General features: G+C 46.7%; 1 protein-coding gene across 1 annotated transcript; it reads right to left on the minus strand.

The window, feature by feature from the left end:
• Positions 1-3,123: 3,123 nt before the first annotated feature.
• LOC115310415 (protein RNA-directed DNA methylation 3) lies at positions 3,124-23,047 on the minus strand. The gene is made up of 2 exons (XM_029968788.2): positions 22,965-23,047; positions 3,124-4,456 (listed from the first exon to the last, which is right to left on the minus strand). The coding sequence occupies exons 1-2, from the start codon at positions 22,989-22,991 to the stop codon at positions 3,347-3,349; spliced, it is 1,137 nt and encodes a 378-aa protein (XP_029824648.2). The 5' UTR covers positions 22,992-23,047; the 3' UTR covers positions 3,124-3,346.
• Positions 23,048-23,928: the final 881 nt, after the last annotated feature.

The raw sequence follows: 23,928 nt of genomic DNA on the forward strand, positions 1-23,928 counted from the left end.
CTCAACCCAGAACACGCCCCAAACGCGTTACAAACAAACCAGTTCTTGTTCGAGAAACTGATTAGTTTTATCGAAAAAAGGGAAGCGCTACGATGGGACTTCGTCATCTTCATTCAGCAATTGCCAAGACGCGCGGCCTCAGCTCGGGCCACGCCTCACGCACAGTTCCTAATTGAGCTAGCGACATATCGATCTCCACTGAACATTATATATATATATATATATATATATATATATATATATATATATATATATATAAAGAAATATGTGCAGATAAATGAACCGTATATTGGGAGGCCCAGAGTTCAAATCTTGGCTCCGCTAATCTTTGGCTTTCGGCGGGTTCCTGAAAACTTTGATTCTTTGATTAATTGTATAAAGCACGGTTCATTCATATGCACATATTTGTTTATATCCTCCTCGGAGACTACGTACGATGGTGTGAAGTGCCCGTGTTGTATGTATATATATATCTATAGGGTGTTTTTTTTTTGGCTGCACCAAATTAAAAAAAAAGAGCTGCGTAGGGCATTTTTAGTTATGCCATCAGCATACCCGACCTGGCGCCTACTAGGAACAAAGTATTTTTGTCAACTAGGTGGTTAATTAACGGATATCTCTTAATTTACTTTTTAATTATTGCTTTTAGAGGGCCTATTGCATTTACGAAATTGAAGCTTAACCTTAATATGCTCCAACCCCACAGCGAAATAAAGACACAAAAAATTTCTGCGCGCGTTTCTGGCTGAATAATTTCATTCCCGCATGCACTTTCAAAGCTAAACTGACCAGAACAAGAGCGTCAATGGCATCGATATCTTCGCCCTCGCTTGGCATCACAGCAGTGACGTCACCTGTGATGCAGGCACTGCCGTCAGCGCTATTGCAATACGTTGCCTTCTACTTAGTGTTTTGCTTACCGCGGCAGGTGTAAATCACGATGTCACAGCGGGCATCGTGACGCTACCCTTTCCTTTCGTTGATATGATAGAAGCTGCTCTGAAGACTTGTGCCAATGGTGCTACAAAGCGACGAACGCTGCGTCACTTGCTCCTCTGTTGTAGAAGACACAGGTTTGCACCCATATCTTTGGAAGGACGAAGGCTACAAATAACACAAGCGCTATGCGATTCATAGTGCTGTGCCTTTCTTTCTCTGACTGTGGCAGGAAACACATCTGAATGGCGTCGCTCATTGCGACAAGGCTTTCGGTTGAAGAAAAAACAGACATGGTGATCGCATATTTAACTATGCAAAAGAATGCTCGTCATCCTGCTCAACTTTATGCCGCTCAGCACCCAGGTCGCTTTGCTCCTGCCCACACTTCCTTCATTCGCGTTTTCAACAAGTTTGCATCAAGTGGCACTGTGGTGAGTGGGCGAAGACAGAAAAAATATGTCCTTAGCCGCGAATTCGAGACTGACGTTCTCGCGTACGTAACAGCTAAGCCTGAAGCAAGCGTGCGCGAAATTGCGAGGTCTTCTGGGACAACAATCTCTACAATGTGGAAAGTGCTTGTGAAGCATCGTATGCATCCGTTTCCCGTTAGCCTGCACCAAGAGCTACATGGCAGTGACTTCCAGCGACGACTGGACTTTTGCAATTGGGCCCTGATTGAAATTGACCGGGATCCTGGATTCTTGAAAAAAATTATTTGGAGTGATCAGGCACAATTCTGCAGAAATTCAATGGTGAACCTTCACAATGCCCATTTCTGGGCAAGCGTAAATCCTCGTTGGCTCCGTCAGCACAAACATCAAGTGAGATGGTCAATTAGCGTATGGTGTGGAATATTTAATGATAAAATCATTGGCCCATATTTATTTGACGGCACCCTGAACGGAAAACTATACACGGGGAGAATCCTTGAGGGAGTCGTGGTAGAGTTTATTGCTGGCCTGCCTCTCAGCGTGCTGAAGGAGACGTGGTTTCAACAGGGCGGCGCTCCGGCGCATTCTTCTTCGCGTGCTGTTCGATTTCTACACCGAACTTTTCCAGAGCAGTGGATTGGACGCAGTGGTCGAGTACCGTGGCTGGCACGATCGCCAGATCTGAGCCCGTTAGATTTTTTTCTTTGGGGTTATGTGAAGAATGAAGTCTACGCCACGGAACCCATTAGCGTGGACAGCCTGAAACAAAGAATCGTCGCCGCCTGTGCCGCAGTTCAACCTGAAATGCTCGAGCGCGTGTTGTGTTCCATGCGGAGCCGACTGATGATGTGCGTTTTTGTAGATGGACTCCAATTCGAGCGCTTGCTTTGAACGCAACTGTTTCCAACTTCATAAAGTGGCCAGGCGGCGGCAAACGCTGGGTGGCTTATCACGTGCCCGAATCCCTTTGGCTGCCAAGCTTTCTTTTTTTTTTTTTTTTTAAATACCAAAATGCTCTAAGCCATTATTTTGCCTGCTTTTCTCGACGAACTAAAAGTTTTCCGAAGAATATACTGGTGCTGTGAAAAATGCTAATTTGGGGCTCTAAGTTAGACGTCAGCGTTGGTAAACTAAATAATACTGAAATATTAAGCAGAGAGACGGACAGTGGAATAACAGAGAGCTGGACGGAACGAGGCACGAAAGCACGAAAGATGCGTTGTTCTGTCCGTCCCTCTGTTTATTCTTTCAGTATTATTTGGGGCTCTAAGTGAGGCAGTAAAACTTAGTTCTCAACAGTGCCCTGTTTGAGCTACACTTGAAAAAGCGCCGATGCCGTGTCCACACTGTGCCGCGCACAGCACATGACTACAGTAACGTGAGCCAGGAAGCCGGTGCAAGGCTCGTTCCTCATTTATTAACAGCCCATAAAACATATATATATATATATGAAATAAAATTCTCCCGTTCAACAAATGATATATCACGGGCGTAAAAAAACAACGCCCCTCCCAAGCCCCCCCAGGAAACTAACACAAAAGTATCATGTGAGTGCTTAGAATATACGCACCCTAATGTTTCTAAATTAATTCAGACAATAATCAACCTAATATTGTTTTCACAGGTGGATTTTTTGGCGACAAGATAAAAGCACTGAGAGACAAAATGGGATGAGCAGCTTTATGTGCTCACAACAAAAGGACGCCTGCGCCATGCGGTTGACGAAATATATCAAATGACGCCAGAACCTTTGAAATAAAAAGGAGATACACCTCCAGAAAGAACCTTTATTCGCGCACATTTTTAATGGGCTTATTTATTTTTTTGTGTGTGCGAAAACTTCGGTTCGACGTGGCGAGGGTGGCCACACCTGGAAGAAAACGTCTGTCATATTGTGTGTATCGGCGGCGGTTGGTATTCAAGCTTTCTCGCTATTGAGCCAGACTATTTATCTTTGAAAGTCTAACGAAATGTACTCAGAAGGCTTTTGCCACACTCCTTATGGTACTCTGGGCAGAATTCTTCGTCTTTGGAACACGAGACGAAGAATCTCGCTTGTTTCGAGAGGGGCTGTGGTCCTCCAGGCTGTCTGGATCCAATGCTTGAACTCCGAAGGATTCCCTCTTTCCTCCCCAGGGACTGAAGGAGCTGTCCTTGTTGTCATTGTCCCTCTTGCCTCCCCATGGATTGAAGTTGTTGTCTCGCTTGCCTCCCCATGGGGCGAACGCAGTGTCGCTGTCCCCCTTCTTCCCGCCCCAGGGGTTAAAGGGACCTTCTCTTTTCCCACCCCAGGGCGAGAAGGTGCTGTCCTTAGTCGTCTTTTTGCCCCCCCAGGGATTGAAGTTTTGGTCCCTCTTTCCTCCCCAAGGTGAAAACGCGTTCTTGTCTTCTTCTTTACCACCCCAGGGGTTAAAAGGATCCTCCCTTTTTCCTCCCCAGGGATTGAAGCCGCTCTCTTTGTCCTGCCTCTTGCCTCCCCAGGGCCCAAAGGTGTACCGCTTGCCTCCCCACGGACCAAAGGTGTCCCTTTTTCCTCCCCACGGACCAAAAGTATCCCGTTTACCTCCCCACGGACCAAAGGTGTCCCGCTTGCCTCCCCACGGACCAAAGGTGTCCCGCTTGCCTCCCCATGAACCAAAGGTGTCTCGCTTGCCTCCCCAGGAACTAAAACTTCCCCTTTTCCCTCCCCATGGGTTGAAGGACAGTTCCTTGTCCTTGTCGTTCTCTCGCTTGCCACCCCACGGATTGAAGGCCTCGTCCTCGGGCTGCTTGTCGCCTCGTCGCTCACCCATTGCTCTGGGCGAGTGGAGCGCCTTGTAAAGATACAGCGGCCCAGAGAGGCGGTGCGCGGTTGGCAGTGCCTGGTCCAGGACGCCTCTCTTGCCACCCCAGGGGCTGAACTGGCGCTTGAAGGACTCCGAACGCATGTGCTGCAGCGTGGCGGGTGAGATGTTCCAGCGAATGAAGCTCTCGCCGACCCTGGACGATCTGCCCAGGTCACCGCTGCCGCTGTCCACATCCTGGCACAGCCCTCCCATGCTCATCAGGAACGTGGTTGCCAGCAGGGTCCATAGGAACCGAAGTTCCTGTTGAAAACAAAAACATATATTGCTTTAGCAAACCCTTTCATATATAAGAAAATCCACTTGACAACTAAGACGCAAGCAGATATGCTTGCACTATTGTCGGATAGGCAACTAGTGGTAGTTACATATAAAGAACCAAATGTCAAAACAGTTATCCGAGGAATAAAAGTTTTTTTTCCGCCACACCTTAAGAAACTTAGGGTAGCAAATTGGAACAGTTGGTAAACGTTGTACATGACGGGGATGAGCAACTCTGTAAACACAGACCAAATAAAATGTACACGGATAGCAGGTTGTGTTGTTCCTTCGTCTGCGTTTACCGAGCTGTTTATCCCAACCATGCACAGAACACATTACCCACACGAAACAATTTGGCCTCCTCTCGATTTATCCTGCTCCTCTTTTTATCGCGGGCATCCACGGGTCGCGGAATGAGGCGCTCACTGAATGTGTCTCAATCTTCACAATGTCTTGCAAGAGGAACGAGTGGACTGAAGAGGCGATGGCTGAACAGAAGCGGCGAATAGCAAAATGATCTGAGCCAGCGAAATTTGAATCCGGTTCTTCGGCGTAGTTTGTCAAAGAACTGGCAACAGTCGGAACAGAAGTGGCGACATAATGAATACGACCGTGTTCAACGTGGCGAAGAGGCGCCGGGGGGAGGGGGGGGGGGGAGGAGAGAGCAACGTTTGCCTAGAGGAATATGCACGAAGTCAGCTCTGTTAGGTCACGGCGCGGTAGTGGCGCGTCCGGCGCACTTCCGGTCTGGGGCTGCGGACGGAAGTCACCATGCACAAGATGTGCATTCCTGTATTTTTCTGCAAGATACCAGACAAATACCTGCCTTCTCGTCAAAACGCCGCGACTGAGGCTGTACCAAAAGAGTCGGGAAAGGTTTAAAGGTCAGTTTTCATGTGCTCGGTTCGTCCGAGAACGTGGATAAGTGCCGTGAAAAAGAAAAGCCAGACGGCGTCGGACCACAATTGGTTGGGCGGAAAGCACTTAGGGTTGAATTTACAGATAATTGTAATCATCAGATTTATTCATTTTATTCCAACATGAACGCGTGAAAACAGTCATGTTGTACGGACCACCTGAGGACTACGTTCAGTACGACTTCAAGTTAAAACAACCGCCTGATTGTTCGAAGTGTCGTGTGCTCTTTCAAACGTTTCTGCTTGTCGTCTGCTCTTTCAAATGACAGCGGCCCGCAGACCAAATGTTGACCCGGTAATTGCGGTGAGAAGTAAGTGCAGGCCTAAAAAAGGCTTTTAAGCTTGAAAATGGTTGGAGCAAGTACGCTTGATGTAAACTCTAGATGCAAGATGTTGATCATTGTTACCAGTGGCCACCACCGACTTGTTATGGCTGATTCACTTGGTCTGATTCTGCTTGCGATTTTCAGTATCGACGTCAACCATCTCAGCTGTGGGTCATGATTTTGCAGCCCGGGCGACGTCGCAACTCAAAATGAAGAGCGGAGAGTATCAGGTTTTAGCGTCCATACTGCGGTGTCCACGCGGAATGAATCACCGCATGTCACATTATTCACGCAAAGTTTTGCGGTGTAAAGAGCATCGTTAATTTTGCTGAGTCCGCTCAAGTAGTCAGGCACTGCAGAAGACGTAGAATCAACAATTCCAACGCGATAAAGAACACGGGGACTCGCACCGACGCCGACAACGTTGCATTTCAATGGTTTGTTTATGGGCGACGGCGAGCCTCTTGTCCACACTCCACTGTGCATGCGCGGCGCGGGTAGCGTCCGTTAAGGGCACTCCAGTTTGTTTGTAATCATGAGTCGGTCTATACCAGGGGTGGCCAAGCCGCGGCTCACGAGCCGCATGCGGCTCTTTGCTGGTTCAAGTGCGGCTCGCACATCCTTCGTGAGGGGAGCCCCTCCCCCCCATCCTTCCCCCCCCCCCTCCTTCGCCCCTTTCCGCGTCTCCCCAGGAAAAAAAAAGTAAACAAAGAAAGGATTTCAGAATAAAGCACACTGCAGCTTGCATTTAAAACGACAGGACGCGAAGACACGAAGACGACAGGACGGGCGCTACCCGCGCCCGTCCTGTCGTCTTCGTGTCTTCATTGTCCTTGTTGTGTTGCGCTTTTTAACCTTTTAAATCAGTATGAACCAACTCGCCCAAACACAAGTTTTAATGCAGCTTGCAGTTTGGCAGCCTTGTGCTCCCATACGTACAGTCGTACAGCCTTGTGCTCCCACACGTACAATCAGGCTCTAAAAAAACAATTACACCATCTTCCCGAGGGGAACCATGGGGTGATGCGGAGCATCGCGGATCGTTATTAACGGTGTTAGTAACGTTGTTGAACTTCACGGTCCCGAACCTCAGGTTCTGCTGCTCGACGTTCACAAACCAACGCGGCTTCCCGTTCTCGAAGGTCGGGTTCCGCCGCTCGCTTCGTACGTTTACGTTGAACTTCACGGTCCCGAACCTCAGGTTCTGCTGCTCGACGTTCTCGAACCGCCGCTGCTTCACGTTGTCGTAGTTCAGCATCCGCCGCTCGACGTTGACGAATGGACGCCGCTTCTCGTTGCCGCAGTTCAGGGTCTGCCGCTCACTTCAAGCGTTTGCGCTCAGCGTCGCGTGCCCTTCGCTGCGCAGCTTTGTCTTCAGTGGACGTACCGTTACTCTTAGTTTGTGGGGGGTGCTGACGCTTGCTTGCGCCAACCCACTAACTGACGGGACTGTTATTGCTTCCATCACACTTCATCGGAAGAACGGAGTGAAGTGGAGTCAACAACGGTGAACTGAATGCGCGCAAAAAAAAAATTGGCTTGCTCTTATGTTTATACAGCCTTGATGGAGATGCGCCTCAACGGGTAATCGGTCTCTTAGCTGTAGATGAGAAATTTGGCCAGTGCGGTACAACTGCTAACCTGGGGTTTTTAACGTGCATCACGCAGTAGGGATCACACGAACGCGTGCCGGTACGAAACTCATCCAGATCGAAACGGGCGGGGGCGGCGGGGATCGAACCCAGGAGGTTCCCAGCGCAAGCTTTCGCTGAATGCGCGCAGCGGCTACCGCTGCTTATATTCACACTTGAAGGAGAGGAGACTACAGGAGGAGAGTTGCGCAGGCGCGCGCGGTGTGAGTAGAAGCGAACGCACGCGAAGTGCACGCAGCTGGTAGAGAGAGAGAGCGGAGAGAGTAACGCGCAGCTGTTGGAGAGAGTTAAGGAGGAGAGTTGCGCATGCGTAGTGTGAGTGCGGACTACGACGCCGCGGGACAACGACCCGAGCAAGAGATGCTCCGCATCTAAAAAAAATTAACCCTCCCCCCCTCCCCCCCCCCCCCCCCCCCCCCCACCCGCGGCTCTTAGAAGTTCCGTGGTTTTGCTTGCGGCTCTTAGGCCAGGTCCGCCTGGCCACCCCTGGTCTATACCTTCCATAGAGAACAAGAAACGCTATCGAATTTCGACATGGTCTGCCGCCAAGCAACCGCAGCAATACAGCCTCGTTTTTTTTTCTCAATTTAGGCACACGCGCTCGTCTTCTTCCACCATCTGACTATCGCGTGTTCTTTGGTGGTACCCTGCCCGGGCCGTGCATAGCTATTCTTGACTTTTAATTGGTCTCGTACAATTTGAATAATTTTATTATGGCCTGTGGGAGGCCGTTTCGAATGAGTTACTCTAGCTTCGAAAGGATTGTTCGTTCGGTGCCTTTTTTATTCGGAAATAGTTTATCACCTGCAGCCTGACAAAATCGTCATAGAATGCAAGTTTCTTGTTTGTGTTCCTGACCTCACAAAACTAATCATAAAATGGGATTTGTTGGAAATTATTGCAGGCGTACAGTCAGTCACAACAGCACGTCCTACGTGCTGCAAATCTGGCAAGAGGAAGCCGCCCCAGACTGTTACTTGGTCGAACAAGATCTTCCGACGTTTCTTTCAGCAAAGTAGTTGTAACCTTGTCGTGAGAACAGCACAGCCTAGCAGGTTGACAACTTTGTAAGGTAACTTGTTTCTTGATTGGCAGCGATAGGTCGTCGTACAGAGTAGAAGTACAGATAATTTATTTTAACAATGTAGCATTTGCAGAGCCTCAGTGTTTTCTATCTCTGAAAGTCTCAAGGCTACCATTAAACCTTCAAAGCCAAAGTAGTGAGGCTCGTTTTGATAGCAACATGGTGAACATACCTTGTTCATAATAACGATGACAGACGTGAGCGTTAATAGTGATGAAAAGCAGCCGAAGGTATAAGCGCAATTTGAACTTTCCTTGCAGAAGTTTTAATAAGTATTAGTGCTTTCTTCGCTTAGACATTACTTAAACTGAGAGAGGGAAAGAAAAAGAAGAAAAGAAAGTGAGTGTTTGTACTGACGATAATTATCGTTTAATTGGTTATTTTATTTGGGAGAGAAACATATCAATAAAAAAATTTCAATATATATGCATATGACATAAGAGGTGATGTTTAAACTCGCAGGAACATACTCACATGAGAGTATAACGCTGATTACGTACTCGTTGTAGACGCTACCAATAGACCTTTTCATTGTAGTAGTCGCCTCACCGGCGGACAGAGGGCGCTGACGCACTCGGCGCCATTAGGTTGCTTCAATTTGGTTGGTTTCGGTTTCAACGTGAGCGCGGCTATGTTGCTGTTTTACGCTGTTTTTGCTTAGCTTTGCGATACGATTATTTTCCTGGTAGCACACAACCAATGAAACAGTAGTATTGAGCCACTTTGATGACTACGAGGTGTATTTTAGATTAAATTGTGGGCTCTTTTTACCAACTCCTTTGATGTATCTGATTATGGTCGGTTGCGAAACGCCTGACTGATGTACAGGGAAGATTACCATCGTGTATAACCGTACCCGATGACACCAGTTTCCAGAAAAACAAACTAATAAAAAAATTGACATGTGAATGTAAAGGGGGGAAGCATATCGACAGCTTGGTTAGCAATATTCTGAATCGGCCAGAACAGATGAACTCGCGAGTTTACAACTCACTGTTTGGTTTTCGTGGACACCCAGCCTTTAGTGAACTTCGCAGAATAAAAAGGTATCGTGTAATGACGCAGAAAATTGATATAAACAAAAAATATCGTCTCGGCCTCTTTTTTAATTTAGTACTCGAGCATGTTTTGACAGGCTGTGTAGGAAATTTCTTAAATTATCAATCCTGCTAAAGTACTCTTAAGCAGCATTTCGCGATATTCGCCCCAGGAGATACATTTTTTATATGAACATTTGCTTACTCAGGATATGATATAAGTGACAGGCCCTTCAAATTAAATCTGGCATTTGTCTTCCGTAAAATTGGCCAAATAAAATTAAAGGGCACAGAAGGAGAGACACCTCGGAAAGTTTGGCTGAATTTTAGCGCTATAGGCCCCAGTTGGCGGACCTGTGTGAACAAATATTTATTTCTTAGCACAAATTCGCTTTATAAATTCCGGTGTAGCCAGCCACAAAAGTAAACCCCTATTCGCCATCGACAATCCTGGACTCAAATATTGTTATTAAGACGGCTCTTCTTTTTATTTTTTTTTTTTTGGGGGGGGGGGAGGGAGGGGGATTTTAGATACTGGCAAAAGGTAAAACAACGTAAGCAAAAAACAAAAAAAAAGCGTGGTCATTATTGCGCATGCACCGAACCCAAACCGCGTTTTGTATTTGCAAATAGAAACGACGTTATTTCTTTGTGCACGCTATTCTAAAACTCGCTACTGTTAAGTTATTTGTGGAAGTTTCTTACGGGGGAAGTCCCAACCTTTGTGTTAAGTAAATTAAGTGGAGGGCATTGGTTGTCTTAATGTAATCAAGAAGTCATTTAAATGACTGTCGAAATGGGAGCGAGCATGATATACAATTTCTTAAACTTCATAGTAAACCGACCAACCGAATGTCTACGTCGAAAAAGGAGATTGAGAACCTCATACACATGTAGGTGTGATAGTTTGAACAAACAAATCGCTTGATGTTTACGTACCTTTACTTTTAGCCTCAGATAAAGTACAAGTTAAACGTTTGTTGTCTACCTCCTCCGCGAGATTCCTCACATAATCAAAAGAAACTGTTTTCGATATATTATGAATACAAAGAACGATACTTTCAGGGAATACAGATAGTCTCCTTGAGCTAACTATTCTTGGCGCCTTGCGATCCTAAATGCGCGATATAAATATACGCGCTTCTTACTGAGAATGTCTGGCTACTATCAGTAAACAAACCTCAGGAGTCGCCGAGTAGACGTAGCGGACTGCAGTTTCCGAAGTAAGGCAAGCAAGCGCGGTGAAACCCGACGATAAACACGAATACAACGCATCCGTCAAGGCGCGGAGGGGAGAGCGGAGCAGCAAGTTGAAGCAACCTAATTGCTGCCGCGTCACGTGATTCCAAGATGGTAGCGCCCATGCGGAGGAGGGTGAAAAGGTCTATACCCTGGTTACCTTGGTGATTTGGTCAGCTGTGCCTCAAACACCAATGCACATTAGGACCTCCAGATGGACGTCAGTATATTTAGCCAATATTTGCTGCAGCACCCATTGTTCACATTCGGGCATCACATGCTCTATTGATATGATCTATGGCTTATGCTCATGGAACACAAAATGGGACACTTTCTTGAACTTTTGACTTGCAAAGGAAAGTAAATAATTACTCGTTAGTCTGCCAGAAAGATGGCGACATTGTTACGCATGTCGAAGATAAATGTAGCCAGTGGAACACAACTGCTACTATGGGCTCTTTAATGTACATTACGCAGTAGTGATACACGACCGCACATCGGTACGATGCTCAGCTCAGAGGAAGTTTCAAGTTTAGATGGCGAGTCCTTGACTTTGCCGGATGTCGTTTCCAGATCACTTTTGTTGTACTCTACACAGATTCAAGCAGTCACCTCTGCTCGTGTTGCCGGCATTACACCTAAATACGAGAGGCAGCGGTTTGAAGTTCTAGAAATGGTCTGTAAGGTTGTAGGACTGAAGAAAAAAGCTCAGCGAATGAAGAGGCGGAACATCCGTTTAGACCTCAAAATTAAGTCTGCGCTGTGGCTTTACGCAATGCAAGCGTGCCGCTCTGCATTGCGTAATGCCACAGTGCAGGTTACATTTTTAGGTCTAAACGGTTCTTGCGCTTCATCATTTGTTGAGCTGATTTTGTAGATCACAGAGATTGGCTCTTCAAGTGTTTTTTGGGTAAGTATACACGCAGACATTTTTAGAGTGTAGGAATACAATTACAATGTATGTTTTTCCCAATTTTCGAAGGTGGACATGCCTTTGAGTGTTTTCTCCTTTTTTTTTTACTTGGCAAGCGGACCAATCCGGAAACTTCGTATTCGAGGCAAGTGTCCCAATCAGGAAATTATTTCCTCCCGATCCGGTAGAGAAGCTGCAGTGTATATACGGTGGAAATTATTATTTTTTTTGCTTGTACACACTAAAAGAAACTAAAATTATGGCGCCGCAGTTATGTATAGACACGGCCGGACTGGAAGCGCGCGCTCTCTTTCTTTTCTTACGGCCGTTGCAATCGCCCGGGAGTCAATAGCATTTTTTCTCCGTGTGTAGTTCACTTGCTTGCCGCCAGGGGCGCAACCACCTCACTCCACTTAACCCCTCTCGGAGAATCCCTTTGAGGTGCTTTGCGCTGGTGTTCGAGCTTCGTAGGTTGTTGTTTTGACAACGGTTTATTGAACTTCACTTCGATTTAAGTCACTCTACCGACAGGCAGTGTTGTCAGCAAACTGCGTTCCCCTGTGACGAAAATTCAGCTGGATATGTGCACAAACTCTAAAGGAAGAGCTTTAGTCTGTAATATGCACTGTGCGAAATTGTATAGACTACTACATCCTCGTCTAGAGCAGCTGACTGACTTCATTTGCGGCCTATGAAACGATGATGCAGACCACGGTAATATATAGATTGGGCCTGCTTACATTTCACGAGAGTGTATGAATTATTGATCATTTAAAGTTCCTCCACGTAGAAGGGCTCCGTCTCTTTCTCTTTTTGAGTTCCAACAGAAGTCCTGGAGGTAGAGACGAGTATAGCTTTCCCGCGAATTCACTGTCTCTACTTACTACTTTTTACTCACGAATCTCTCGGAGATGTGGCCAAATATTCACCGTTTTGGACTCATCAGAAGCGCATTAGATGGTGGCTGAGGGTCTAAACGTAAGGATCAGGTGTCAAAGGCTAAAAAAATCGCTGCCACAAGTTACGACAGCGCTGAGATGCACTGTCAGACGCGATCTGCGCAAACGGCAAAGGGTAACCCAGGGGTGAGGTGACAGCGCCCCCGCAAATTGCGGCTGGAGTTGGCGATTGCGCCAACTGCAAAGGCCGTAAGAAGAGAAAGTGAGCGCGCGCTTCCAGTCCGGCCGTGGTATAGGATACATAAGCTTTGCTTGTATAAACTACAAACAAAGATGATGGCACTACGGATTTGTTCGGCGATCCGCTAAGATAACTTTTCCCCAGCCGTAAACCAGCGAAATCGTATTTCATCGAAAGTTGCCACTCACTTCGCCGTACCTTTGCTGCCCCTTTGCAGCGACATTATAGCGACCCTGTGAAAAGTGTGCAGTCGCGTGCAGGTGGGCGTGGTAGCAGGGGATGCATGTTCCATAGACAAAAAGCTTAAGCGGATTGCATTTTAAAGTTGGGCTTATTGGTTTCGGCACTGATTTCGGATAACTAAATCTAGTGCTAAGGTATCCATGCTTTCGTGTATCCAATAGTTTCTGCCGGATATTCAAGTCGAAGGAATGACACTGGATAGTTACAACAACTCCTGATCTTTGCCGTGGCTATAAGAAAAGTCCGCAGGTGCAGCAGCGTGCTGTCGGAATTACCGTCGAGCGCGTTTAAAAGCTACAAGCTTGTGCTCGTAGCCATGCTACTTCAATCCATGTATCTGCTCGACAATATTAGCGCGAACACGGCATTGGCGCTTTTTGGGATTTTACTTCGAGCTTGCATTGGCGGGCATCAAAGATCACCGCTTAGGTTGGTGCCTCAACTAAGCACTTGCTACCACACTGGTGATTTTGGCGAAAGGCCTTCGATTCTAAGAAGCAGACAGAAAAATAAAAATGATGCCAAAATCGCTGCTGTCGGTACGCTGATTCTCGAAGAAATACGTTAGCATTTAGTGCAGCGGGTTCCGACTCAGCGAAGGATGGGAATTCCTACCTCGCAACGGTCTGTTTACCGTTGCCATCGGGAAGGCAGTCTGTTCTCTCGGGCATCGGCGGTTTCGTATGCAACCAGCACAGCTTCCCTCGATCACCGCTTACGGTTCGCATTCTGTTCGCTCCGTGTTCGCAAAATGCCGATCTTACACAGAAGTATGACGAGCAGAAAGCTTTTTGAACCTTCGTAAACGGGGGGCGCCACTTAGATATGTGTAGTTGCATTAAATGTATAACGCGAGCGCAGTTTAAAAGTGGCGGTGAGCTACCAGACGACATGACAACAACGACGACCAGGACCGCGCGCCCCGCGCTTCCGAGTGATTCAGGAGATGCAGGGCGGCGCGTGCGCGACACCCACGGCACATGCTTGGGAAGCCGTGCCTCATGTCATCGTGCCCATCGCGTCTCTTGCAAGAACCAGGGAATGTGGACGAAGCGAGCAAACGAGCGGAGCGAAAGAGCATGCCGGGAACCGCACCGCGTTTTCATGAAACCAGTCCCGACCAAACCACCACCGTCCAAACGAAAGACGACTGTATGCACCGAAACTATAAATTCTAACGCAAAAGAAAAACAAAAAAACTGGTGAACGTTTGTTTGTACTAAAAACCGACCCGCATTGGGCGTATTCTGGACGAATATACGCGCGTTTCAGCGGGCGTAATCACGGTATTTGGCAGGCGCTTTTTTCACAGAATGGAAGAGGGGAAGGTCGCCAAACCACACACGGCGCTATTCGTCGACGTCTCCTCGGCGTTTTGTGCAGTGTAGCCCGACTCGCGACTTTTATGAGAGGAACCAAAATCAAGATCGGCTGCTTTAATATCGTGTTCCGCAAGGGGACAGAAATGTTAATCAACTACGAAAGCCTAGTTTGCTAATGCATGTCTCATAAATGTTCCTTGCAATCGCCGAGTTGCCAACAAGTCCCCGCTGGAGGACGGCCGCGATCTCCTGTTCAAGACCCTTCCTTTAATAATTTTTCCACATGGCCCGCTACATAGATGGTATTTCCTTCTGTCTCAGTTGCTCATCACTCGTTTCAAAAAGATATAACGATTTCGTACAGTTCACCAATAAACCGTCGAACGTGCCAAGCGAGCTCCCATTTCGGCGGTTGAGTCAAGCCAGCCAGTCGGCCGCATAGCTAGGCAAGCTGATCCTCGAGCAACTTCCGGCTGTCCACTCGGGAGCTGACTGGCCGGCACCGCGCAGTACGCTTCCGGATACGCCACGCCGTAATATGCCGGAGCGCCGAGATATGTCTCGGTCGGATCGCCGAATACGCGCGTAATTACGCCGACCTCGAGGCGTCGAGGAAGCACTCGTCCCGGCGGCCCGCTATACGACGGGATTACGTCCGCCAAAACGCCCGTAAATACGCCGGCAATACGCCCTATGGGGTTCGGCCTTAACAGTGTCGCGCCTTACGTCGACACAAAGCGAAAGTGCAAATGCGAAGGCAATCCTCGCGTATTAAACATCTTAAATGGCTGACGCCACTGCTTTGCACCGTTTGCCCTGAAGAGGAGTTGGAAACACCCTCTCGACTGTGCTTAGTTTTTTTTATTTTTTTTTTATTTATCAATACTATTATTCCAATACATGGAATAATAGGAGTGGCACAAGAATGAAGCACTATGTATACAAGATGCTTGCAATGTAAGTGTAGGCCCCCGCCACCAGGATGTCGCGAAAGAAACTCTGAGCTACAATTGACAGCAGTGTGTCGGCAAGTATACACCATAGCAGTACATGAACAAATAGATAAAAGATTATCTTGCAGACAGTAGCAAATATGACACAATAGTTTTAACAGTGGAACGCCTTTGACAGTGAGGCGCCGATTGTAAAAAGAAAATCATATTTATACAGTTGATAACAGTTGCTCAAGAAACGAGGAAACACACTCACAGTTGACTATATCTCGAGGTAGTTTGTTCCAATCGGATACAGTACGCGGAAAAAAAAGAGTACTTAAACACATCTACCCGAGAGTGATATTCAATAATTGTTTTCGGGTGTGTGAATCGAGTGTTGGTCCTTTGGGAAAAAGCGATATATTTATCTTGAGGTATTCTTATGGCTCCATTCACGATTAGATAACGCATTTTTAACCGGGCTCTTTCTTCTGGATGACAGCGATGTTAAATCCGTTTGAAGCATTAATTTTGATGGTGAGTTCTTTCTTCCGAATTTGTTAAAGATAAACCTAAGAGCTTTTCTCTGAATCATCTCTAGTTTGTTTACGTTCTTTTGTGTGAAAGGGCCCCAAACGACGCTGGCACTGGTGCCAGCGTCGTTGGTTATTCAAGAAGTGGTCGGATTAAAGTTTTATAAGCAAGCAATTTTGTAGAAGGCGGTGCACCCGGCAAGGTTCGTTTCAGAAACCATAACTTACTGTTGGCTCTCTTTACAATGTAATCAATGTGAAGGTCCCATTTAAGTTCAGAAGAAAAAATTACGCCTAGATATTTGAAGGTTGTTACCTTGTTTAGTTTGTGAGCAGATAACTCATAATTGAGGTCAAGGGGAGTTTCTTACGTGAAATAGTCATACACACACATTTGTTTTCATTTAATGTCATTTGCCAATCGCTGCACCACTTGTAAATTTTGTTTAGGGTTACTGTTTAATGCTATCTGGTCGTTGCGCGATTTTACTTCAGTATATAAGACACAGTCATTTGCGAACAATTTTATGCGAACATTTATGTCGGTAATTATATCATTGATGAATAGTAAAACAACATGGGTGCCAGAACTGTCCCTTGAGGTACTCCCGAGGTTACGGGCGATGTAACTGAAGCTTTATTGCTGTATGTTACGAACTGTTGCCTTCCCTTTAGGTAGTGTTCAAACCGTTTCAATAATGAGTCAGATTTAAGAACAACGTTTAATTTAGCGAGAAGTTTGTCGAGTGAAACCTTGTCGAATGCCTTCGCGAAGTCTAGAAATATGATATCAACTTGAGAACGTTTATTTATACACTCACTAAATTCATGTGTTGTTTCCAGTAGTTGTGTTACGGTTAAAAGGCCTTTTCTGAAACCATGTTGTTCTTTTGTTAATAACGAGTGGTTTTCGAGGTGATTAGTAATATGTGAGCATATGATATGTTCTAGAATTTTGCAACACTGTGACGTTAATGAAATTGGTCTATAGTTCGCAACGTCTGTTCCATTTCCGGATTTAAAGATAGGAACGATTCTCGAAACCTTCCAATTATCAGGCAGTGACCCGAGCAATAAAGATTGTTGAAAAATAATGCGAAGGTATTTAGAGATCCACTCCGCGTAGCGTTTTAGGAATGCTGTGGGAATCAAGTCGGGACCGGGGCTTTTCTTTTCATCAAGGTTTAGTAAACGAGCCAGTATACCTTCTTCAGAAATGTGCAGCTCGGCAATCCTTGGAATATGATCTAAACTTTCGATTGGTGGCAACGAATGATTATCAGAGGTAAAGACTGATACAAAGTTACTATTCAGAGCCTCTGCAATAAGAGACGCTTCTTGGGTGAAATTACCGTGAATTAAAAAGTTATTTGATATTTTCCGTTTAGGTTGAAGGTATCTCCAGACTTTTTTTGGCGAGGATGACAAAAAATTTGGTAGTGTATAGCTGTAGTATGTTGACTTTGCTGAGGACACCATTTCTTTATTGGTTTGGTTCAATTTGCAAGGAAGTTGCTTATATGCCAGGGAAGGGTTCCTCTTTATGTTTTTCCGTAGCCGGGAAATTTTGCAGCCGATATGAATGATCTCACGTGTGATCCAGGGGTTCTTCTTGTTTATTTTTTTGTGTTTTGTTGGAACATATTTAGCAACGCAATATTCAATTATTCCTTTAAATGAGTTCCACAAGTCGTTCATGCACACATTCTGAGTTTCTGAAAGCTGCCGAAATGAGTCGAGGGAGAGTTCTAGGTGATCTAATATAGAAACGTCGTCCGCATTAAGAAAGTCATAAACGGGAACAGTACGTGTCGAGTTACGGTACGTCATTTTTAATGGAAGAGAAACGACCACCATATTATGGTCGCTAATACCATCGCAAACATCAGTGGTACTATTTTCAGAGAAGTCGTGGCTCACAAGAACAAGATCCAGTATAGATTGTGAAGAACCCTGAAGTCTTGTGGGTTCATATACGAGTTGATCGAGATCAAAAGTGAAAGCGATATCAAGTAGCGCTTCTGAACTTTCGCCCTCACTCGATCCCGCATGTAGTGCTCTCCAATCGACATGGGCCAAGTTAAAATCGCCAGCAAGAATTACTTTATTGTGGTTTTAACGTGAAGCAGAAGGTATTCTTTTATGTCTTCCAAAAAAGTAATGTCAGCGTTTGGGGGACGATAAATTCTACCAACTATTACGCGCATATTGTTAATTTGAATAGTGCACCATACTGATTCATTGTTTTCGATATCGTCCAACCGAACATATTGAATGCCAGATCTTATAACAATGGCAACGCCTCCCCCCTGCTCGCTCTATCGTTTCTTAGTATGTTATAGTTTGGTGGGATTATTTCACTGTCATTTATCGAGGGATGGAGCCAAGATTCAGTAATAACAACCAGGTCTGGTTTTCTAGTAAGGAGAATATATTCTAATTCAGCAGTTTTATTAACAATACTTCTTGCGTTCAGGTTAATAAAGTGTAGGTTCGAATGCTTATTCTTTAAATGTCATCGCCCTGAAGATGCTGATCATTCCGACAATCTGTATCTCTCCCCTCGAACTTCGTCCCATGCGTACGTAACATTCACCAATCACCAAGATCACCAATCTTAAATGGAACACGCGCACTGTGTTTTTTTAAGGCCTTGGCATTAGTGCCTTGGCACATGGGCTGACCTTGGACTGGTTTGAAGCACACGGATATAAAGCTCGCAACGTCACCACAGGTTAACGACACAGCCCCACTGCCTGAGGAAACAGACTAGGAAATACCTCCTGCAAGCGCCGACAGATGGCGACGGGGTGCATATTGCGAGAGGCTTGGCGACGGGACGCATAGCGACGGAGGCTGCACTGGATTGGCTGGTTATAGGGAACGACGCCGTGACGTAAACACTCAGCGACCCACCCAAGATCGCCGGTGACGGCCCCCTTCGCCAATTTCGGCGCCGCACAGTGGGGAACGGCGGGCGTATCATTAAGGCGCGTGCTAGCCCCCCCCCCCCCCCCCCCCCCGGGTTCGCGGCGGCAGTCTGCGGATGGCTCATTACAAAATATTAACCCCCCTTGGGCCACCCGTGCACACCGCCTCCCGGCGCCCCGCCCGCGGCCCAAGTACGCTCTAGCCCCGCTGTCCATTACCGCACCCCGGTCGCTAGATGTTACGTCACACCGTCGCTCTCCATAACCAGGCAATCCTGTGTGGCCGTCGCCCTTTATGCACACTCTAAATGACCTGACCTGCTTGCTCCAGAAAGAAGAGGGGATTTGATAATGTTCGCCCCGCGGAAAAGTGCTGACAGGCTGCATTCATCATGCTTTGTTGTATTCAACCGCTGCGCGAAAGGCTAACGCATTTTTTCCAGAATCAGCGTAACGGCAGCAATCATTTCGGCCCATTTTTGTTTTATGGAAGTCTTACTTTGGCGGAAGCCGAGCCACGATTTCATGACGTACCACTCAACAAACTATCTGAGATGCTACGCCGAGGAGCTGTCTCTTGCTTCCCCCAGGACAGCACTGCCATGAGAAAACACACGCTTCGCGTGTTCCCTTTAGGCTTTGTGAGCTCTACCTTAAAGGGACAATGAAGACGATTTTATTTAATTTTTTCAAATGGTGTTTTAATGCTTCTTGGGAACATAGCATGCCGCCCAATTTTTTGTAGACATTTATGACGCGTATTTGTGAGCCTACGAAAGAAGTAAAGAAACCGAAACATCTCCAGTCTCGCTTCTGGGCCTCCGACGCCTCCGAAAACGGAGGTGACGTAGGAGTGACGTCAAGTGTGAATAGTCGGTATCGGCAGTATTTAGGAGATCGAGACTCTGGCTACCGCGGTGGGTTATAGCAGCGCGGTGGCGCGGTCGTTGCGCCGACTCTGTCAACATGGACGAATGCCGCTTTCGCGAGCGAGTTCGAGCTTTCGTTCAGTGACCGAACACCAACGGAACGGGAGTACGTGCGTGGCGGCCTCTGCCATCACCCGACGGAGACCGCACGAGCGGCCCGCATGCCGAAGGGCGGACGCGGGGGAGATGCCGAAGGGAAAGCGGCAGCGATCCCGCCGTTCCGGGATCCGGTCCCTCCGCGGACGTCCTCTTTTCGTCGTCAAAGAACACGAACAGCAACCCACACGTGAAAACTAGCGTCGCCCGAACGAATACTGGTCTTCAGTCGACCGTTAGAACAGCCATCTACAGCTACCATTTTGCAAAATCTTTCGAGTAGTAACGAGTACCGTGTTTTTTTTTATTTTATTTTGTTGGCCCATAGTTGCTCGTTGCCGGTTTCGCGTCCAGCGTAGCAAAGAAAAAAACAATGATGTTGCTTTTTTTACGATCTAGTAATCATTTCCGATCCAATTTATACTTTTGATGGTTATTCAAGCGGAAATTAGAACAGTATTTCTAAAAATCGCGAACCAAAACGTGACCGAGGGCAACGTTACTAGATACTAGTTGACCGAGGGCACGTTTCTCGTTTCGACCAATCGCTGACGCGTCTCTTGTGACGTCGCGCTCCTTGGCCCCGCATCGGTCACGTGATCTCCGCTTCTCCTGGCTTCTCCCGCAACTCTTGGGGCGTCGCCCCAGTCGATCCCGGTACGATTATTACCGCGACTGTTTAATTGATTTGCGGGGCACACAAGCGCCGGTTTCGGCTGAAATTTGGGCAACGTGGCCTGAGACGTGCCTGGAACGCAGTTCAATCGCCAAAAAGATCTCCGAAATTGCCTTCATTGTCCCTTTAAAGAAATGTTATTGAATTAAGTATCAAAATAAGAAAGAAAAATACGAGGCGATTAACAGGCGAAAAATATGTGCACGTTCAAGTATAATATGTACACCACGTCTTTCGAGCGAAGCCTGGGATATGTCTCCGTTTTTGTTCCATTCTGCAATTTTGTGAATGGAGATGTGCGTAAGCGCAGCCCAGCACTAGCATCAAAACCACAATTGCCGCTAAATCTGTTCTTTGAAAACGCCGTCATATTCTTATTTCGCTAGATCTCGCTTCTGATGGACATCTTCACGTGTCATTCTGTCTTAGGATTTTATGAGAGCAAGCGAGCGCCTAGTATGCTATACCTCGTTTCCTCATACTGCAGAGCGCAGCCAAAGCCTGGAAGACGTACAGACACGAACGATTGGTTCAGCCCGTGATAGCGTTGGCGATAGAATACGCACAGAAGGACGACGAACGCCTTGACGCTGCGCATTTCACGCTGCTTGATTGGTTCCATTGACTGATAACATGGACTGCGACCAGAGTTAGGTGAAGCGAAGTTGTTACAAAGTTTATGCTGCAGTACAAACCATCTGGCAAGCTCGACTATAAACCGAGGCAGCGGAACAGGCACCATCATTTTCCAGGTTATTGAATAGAGTATAGACCTGCCGAGTTATAAGTTTTTTTGTTTACCTAATTAAAACGTATCTTATTCACTGATTGTCTGTTTATAGGCTGGATTTCACGCGAAAACCATCACGCTCGATTGGGACGGAAAGTGGTTCACTCAGGCCAAAGCAAAATAAAGCATACGTAGCCCATAGCAGGGAATGCACAAATATACAAATCATATACAAACATACTTAGTCATATTTAATAACACTTAATCATAATTAGCGAAACTTCGTCAACGGCGCAGCGAGAATGGAATCCGGGACCGTGTCATCCACAACCCGACGTACTTTCTCGGCGCCACTAAAAGGAGGCGAATGAAAGCGCAGGTATCTTGTTCTCGAAAGACGAAGTGTGGCTCTCAACGTAATTGTGTCAGTACATGAGTGCCAGTACATCAGTGCGTCGTGCGTGCAACGCTTCCAAAACCACCTCAAGCATTCTATGAGCTAAACCACGAGCGAAACTCCGAGAAACCTGCCTCGCGTGCGAGCTCAGTCCCACTTGCTAAGCGCCTTGAAAACCTTCTGATCCTTTATGAAGTCGAGGCAAGAGAAAATGTATAACAAATCAAGTCGTCGAAATCGGAGGATTACGCTTGTCGCGGGAAAAGTATGCGGCAGTAGTCGCTTAAGACGGAGTCACACTGCTTATACATCATACCAAAGACAGTCTGCATACAGATTCAAATGCGAGTCACCGCGAGATCCGGGCTTCGAATGCCGCGTGACAATTAGTTCAAGGAGAAAACATGGCACGCGGCATTCAAACCACGGATATCAAGATGACTGACGTCTGCAGATTCTTTTGTATGATGAATGAGATATGTGACCTCGGCTTTAAAGAACAACGCGGTGTATGATTGAGTGATTATGTTCGTGATGTTTGCCGTACAGATTCGTCAATCATTCCGTCGCCATTTTGGCTTTTCATTTTATATATGTTTAGTAAAAAATCTTTTCCCTCAGAAAAAAAGATATTTTAACTCTGTCACGAGCTTTATGCAAGCGTCTCGCTGGGAACATTAGGAACGCCTTGGGTGAATCTTAAGAATTGTGCATTGTAGCTTGCTAGAAAAACGAGCATATATATATCACTCTAAAAAAAGTCCGCGCGTCTACTTTCCCGCACAACACTCAGAGAGCCAATCACCGCAACTTACGGAGGCAGCTCAGTGAATTACGATGCCGAAACATATGTTTACACCAAAAAAAGTTGTCTGGGTTGTGACTTTAAGCAATGCATTGCTTCATGTCACAACTCAGACTGCGTTTTTTTGTCTAAACAGATGTTTCGGCATCCTCATTCGCTGAGCTGCCTCTGTAAGTTGTGCTGATTGGCTCTCCGAGTGTTGTGCGGGAAAGTAGACGAACGGGCTTTTTTTAAATTGTAACAATATAGTACAACGCAACGTGTGAAACCATGGCGTTGCACATTAATTCCATAAATAAACACAATTGCTCTTTGACAAAATTGGATTGTGTTTCGGATTTTTTGTTATCTATGCTGCAAATATCTGCAACTGCTAAAATAGTGGGACACTAACCGAAAATACACAGGCACTGTAGAGAGGTCCTAGAGACGGTGAACCACCAGAGGTCACCTCGCTCTCAGTTTTGTCGATTCTTACAGCTTATGTCACGACGTATTCCATTCGACCAGGCGACCTGTTTCTGAGGCACGCGATGCTGCAATCCGTCTTGACCAAGGTATATCTCGGCCGCACCGTCCAGCTCACCTGAGCATCGTGGCCCCGCAGCTCCATGCCCCCGCCTTGCTCTGTGTGTAGCTCCTGCCGCGAGGAGCGCCTGTTGCATGTTCTCCGTAGCCGAGCGCGGGTTATATAGCCTATCGGGGTAACCCGCAGCCCCAAGGGGCTCAGGCGCTAATCCGATTGTCATTGTTCTAAGACGTCCTCGCCAACTTAGACGCACGTGGGGCTTTTAGCCGCCCGCTCTCGGCGAACTCCCCACCCTTTCGCCTTTGGGGAGACTGCCTCGGCCCGAAGGCGTTATTTGTGTCTCTTTGCGCCGCTCACGTGGTGCTCGTAGGCCGCAGACGACCCGCGGATAGTCCGCGTCCTCCGGAGTGGGAAATTGGCGCTAATGCGGTTTTGCCAGGTCTTGCCGCTGCGAGCTGCGGTTCCACAACGTGAGCCTGAGACGAGGAGCGCGTGGGGGATCTTGTGCTCTCGGGCTTTAAAGCACTTTGGAGAACGCCACCTTTTTCCTTCTTGTGATGCCAGAGGGTTTTGTCTTTTCCTAGGAATTCAATCTTTGCCTCTTCTTATTATTTTCGTGCTTTTCGGGAGTCTGTTTTATTTTTGTCTCTAAATATCGGCGCGGTTTCAAATGGAGTAATTTTGTTGCGTGGATATGTGATGCTCTGACATTTTAGAGGGACGTGTTACTTGTACTTCTAGTATAAGAGTTGTTGAAAATATGTTTTCGGTCTTTTTAGATCTGTGACGTACGCCTCTCACATCCAAGCTGGGACGTCACTCGCTAAACAAGATTGGCTACTTTCAGAAATTGTGCTTGAGATCGTGGTTAGTTGTTAATTCTGGCAGTTTCTTTTAGACTCAGGCAAACATTACTCTTACGAAGAAATGTCCCGTTAATGGTTGTACCCTTTGTAACATGCGGTAGCTAGTGCCAACTTGCCTAATTCTAAAAAGACAAGCATACGATTTCTCCAGCCCT

Source organism: Ixodes scapularis, unplaced genomic scaffold, assembly GCF_016920785.2.
Source record: "Ixodes scapularis isolate PalLabHiFi unplaced genomic scaffold, ASM1692078v2 PGA_scaffold0__279_contigs__length_252992795, whole genome shotgun sequence".
In the NCBI taxonomy this organism is placed as follows: Eukaryota; Metazoa; Arthropoda; class Arachnida; order Ixodida; family Ixodidae; genus Ixodes; species Ixodes scapularis.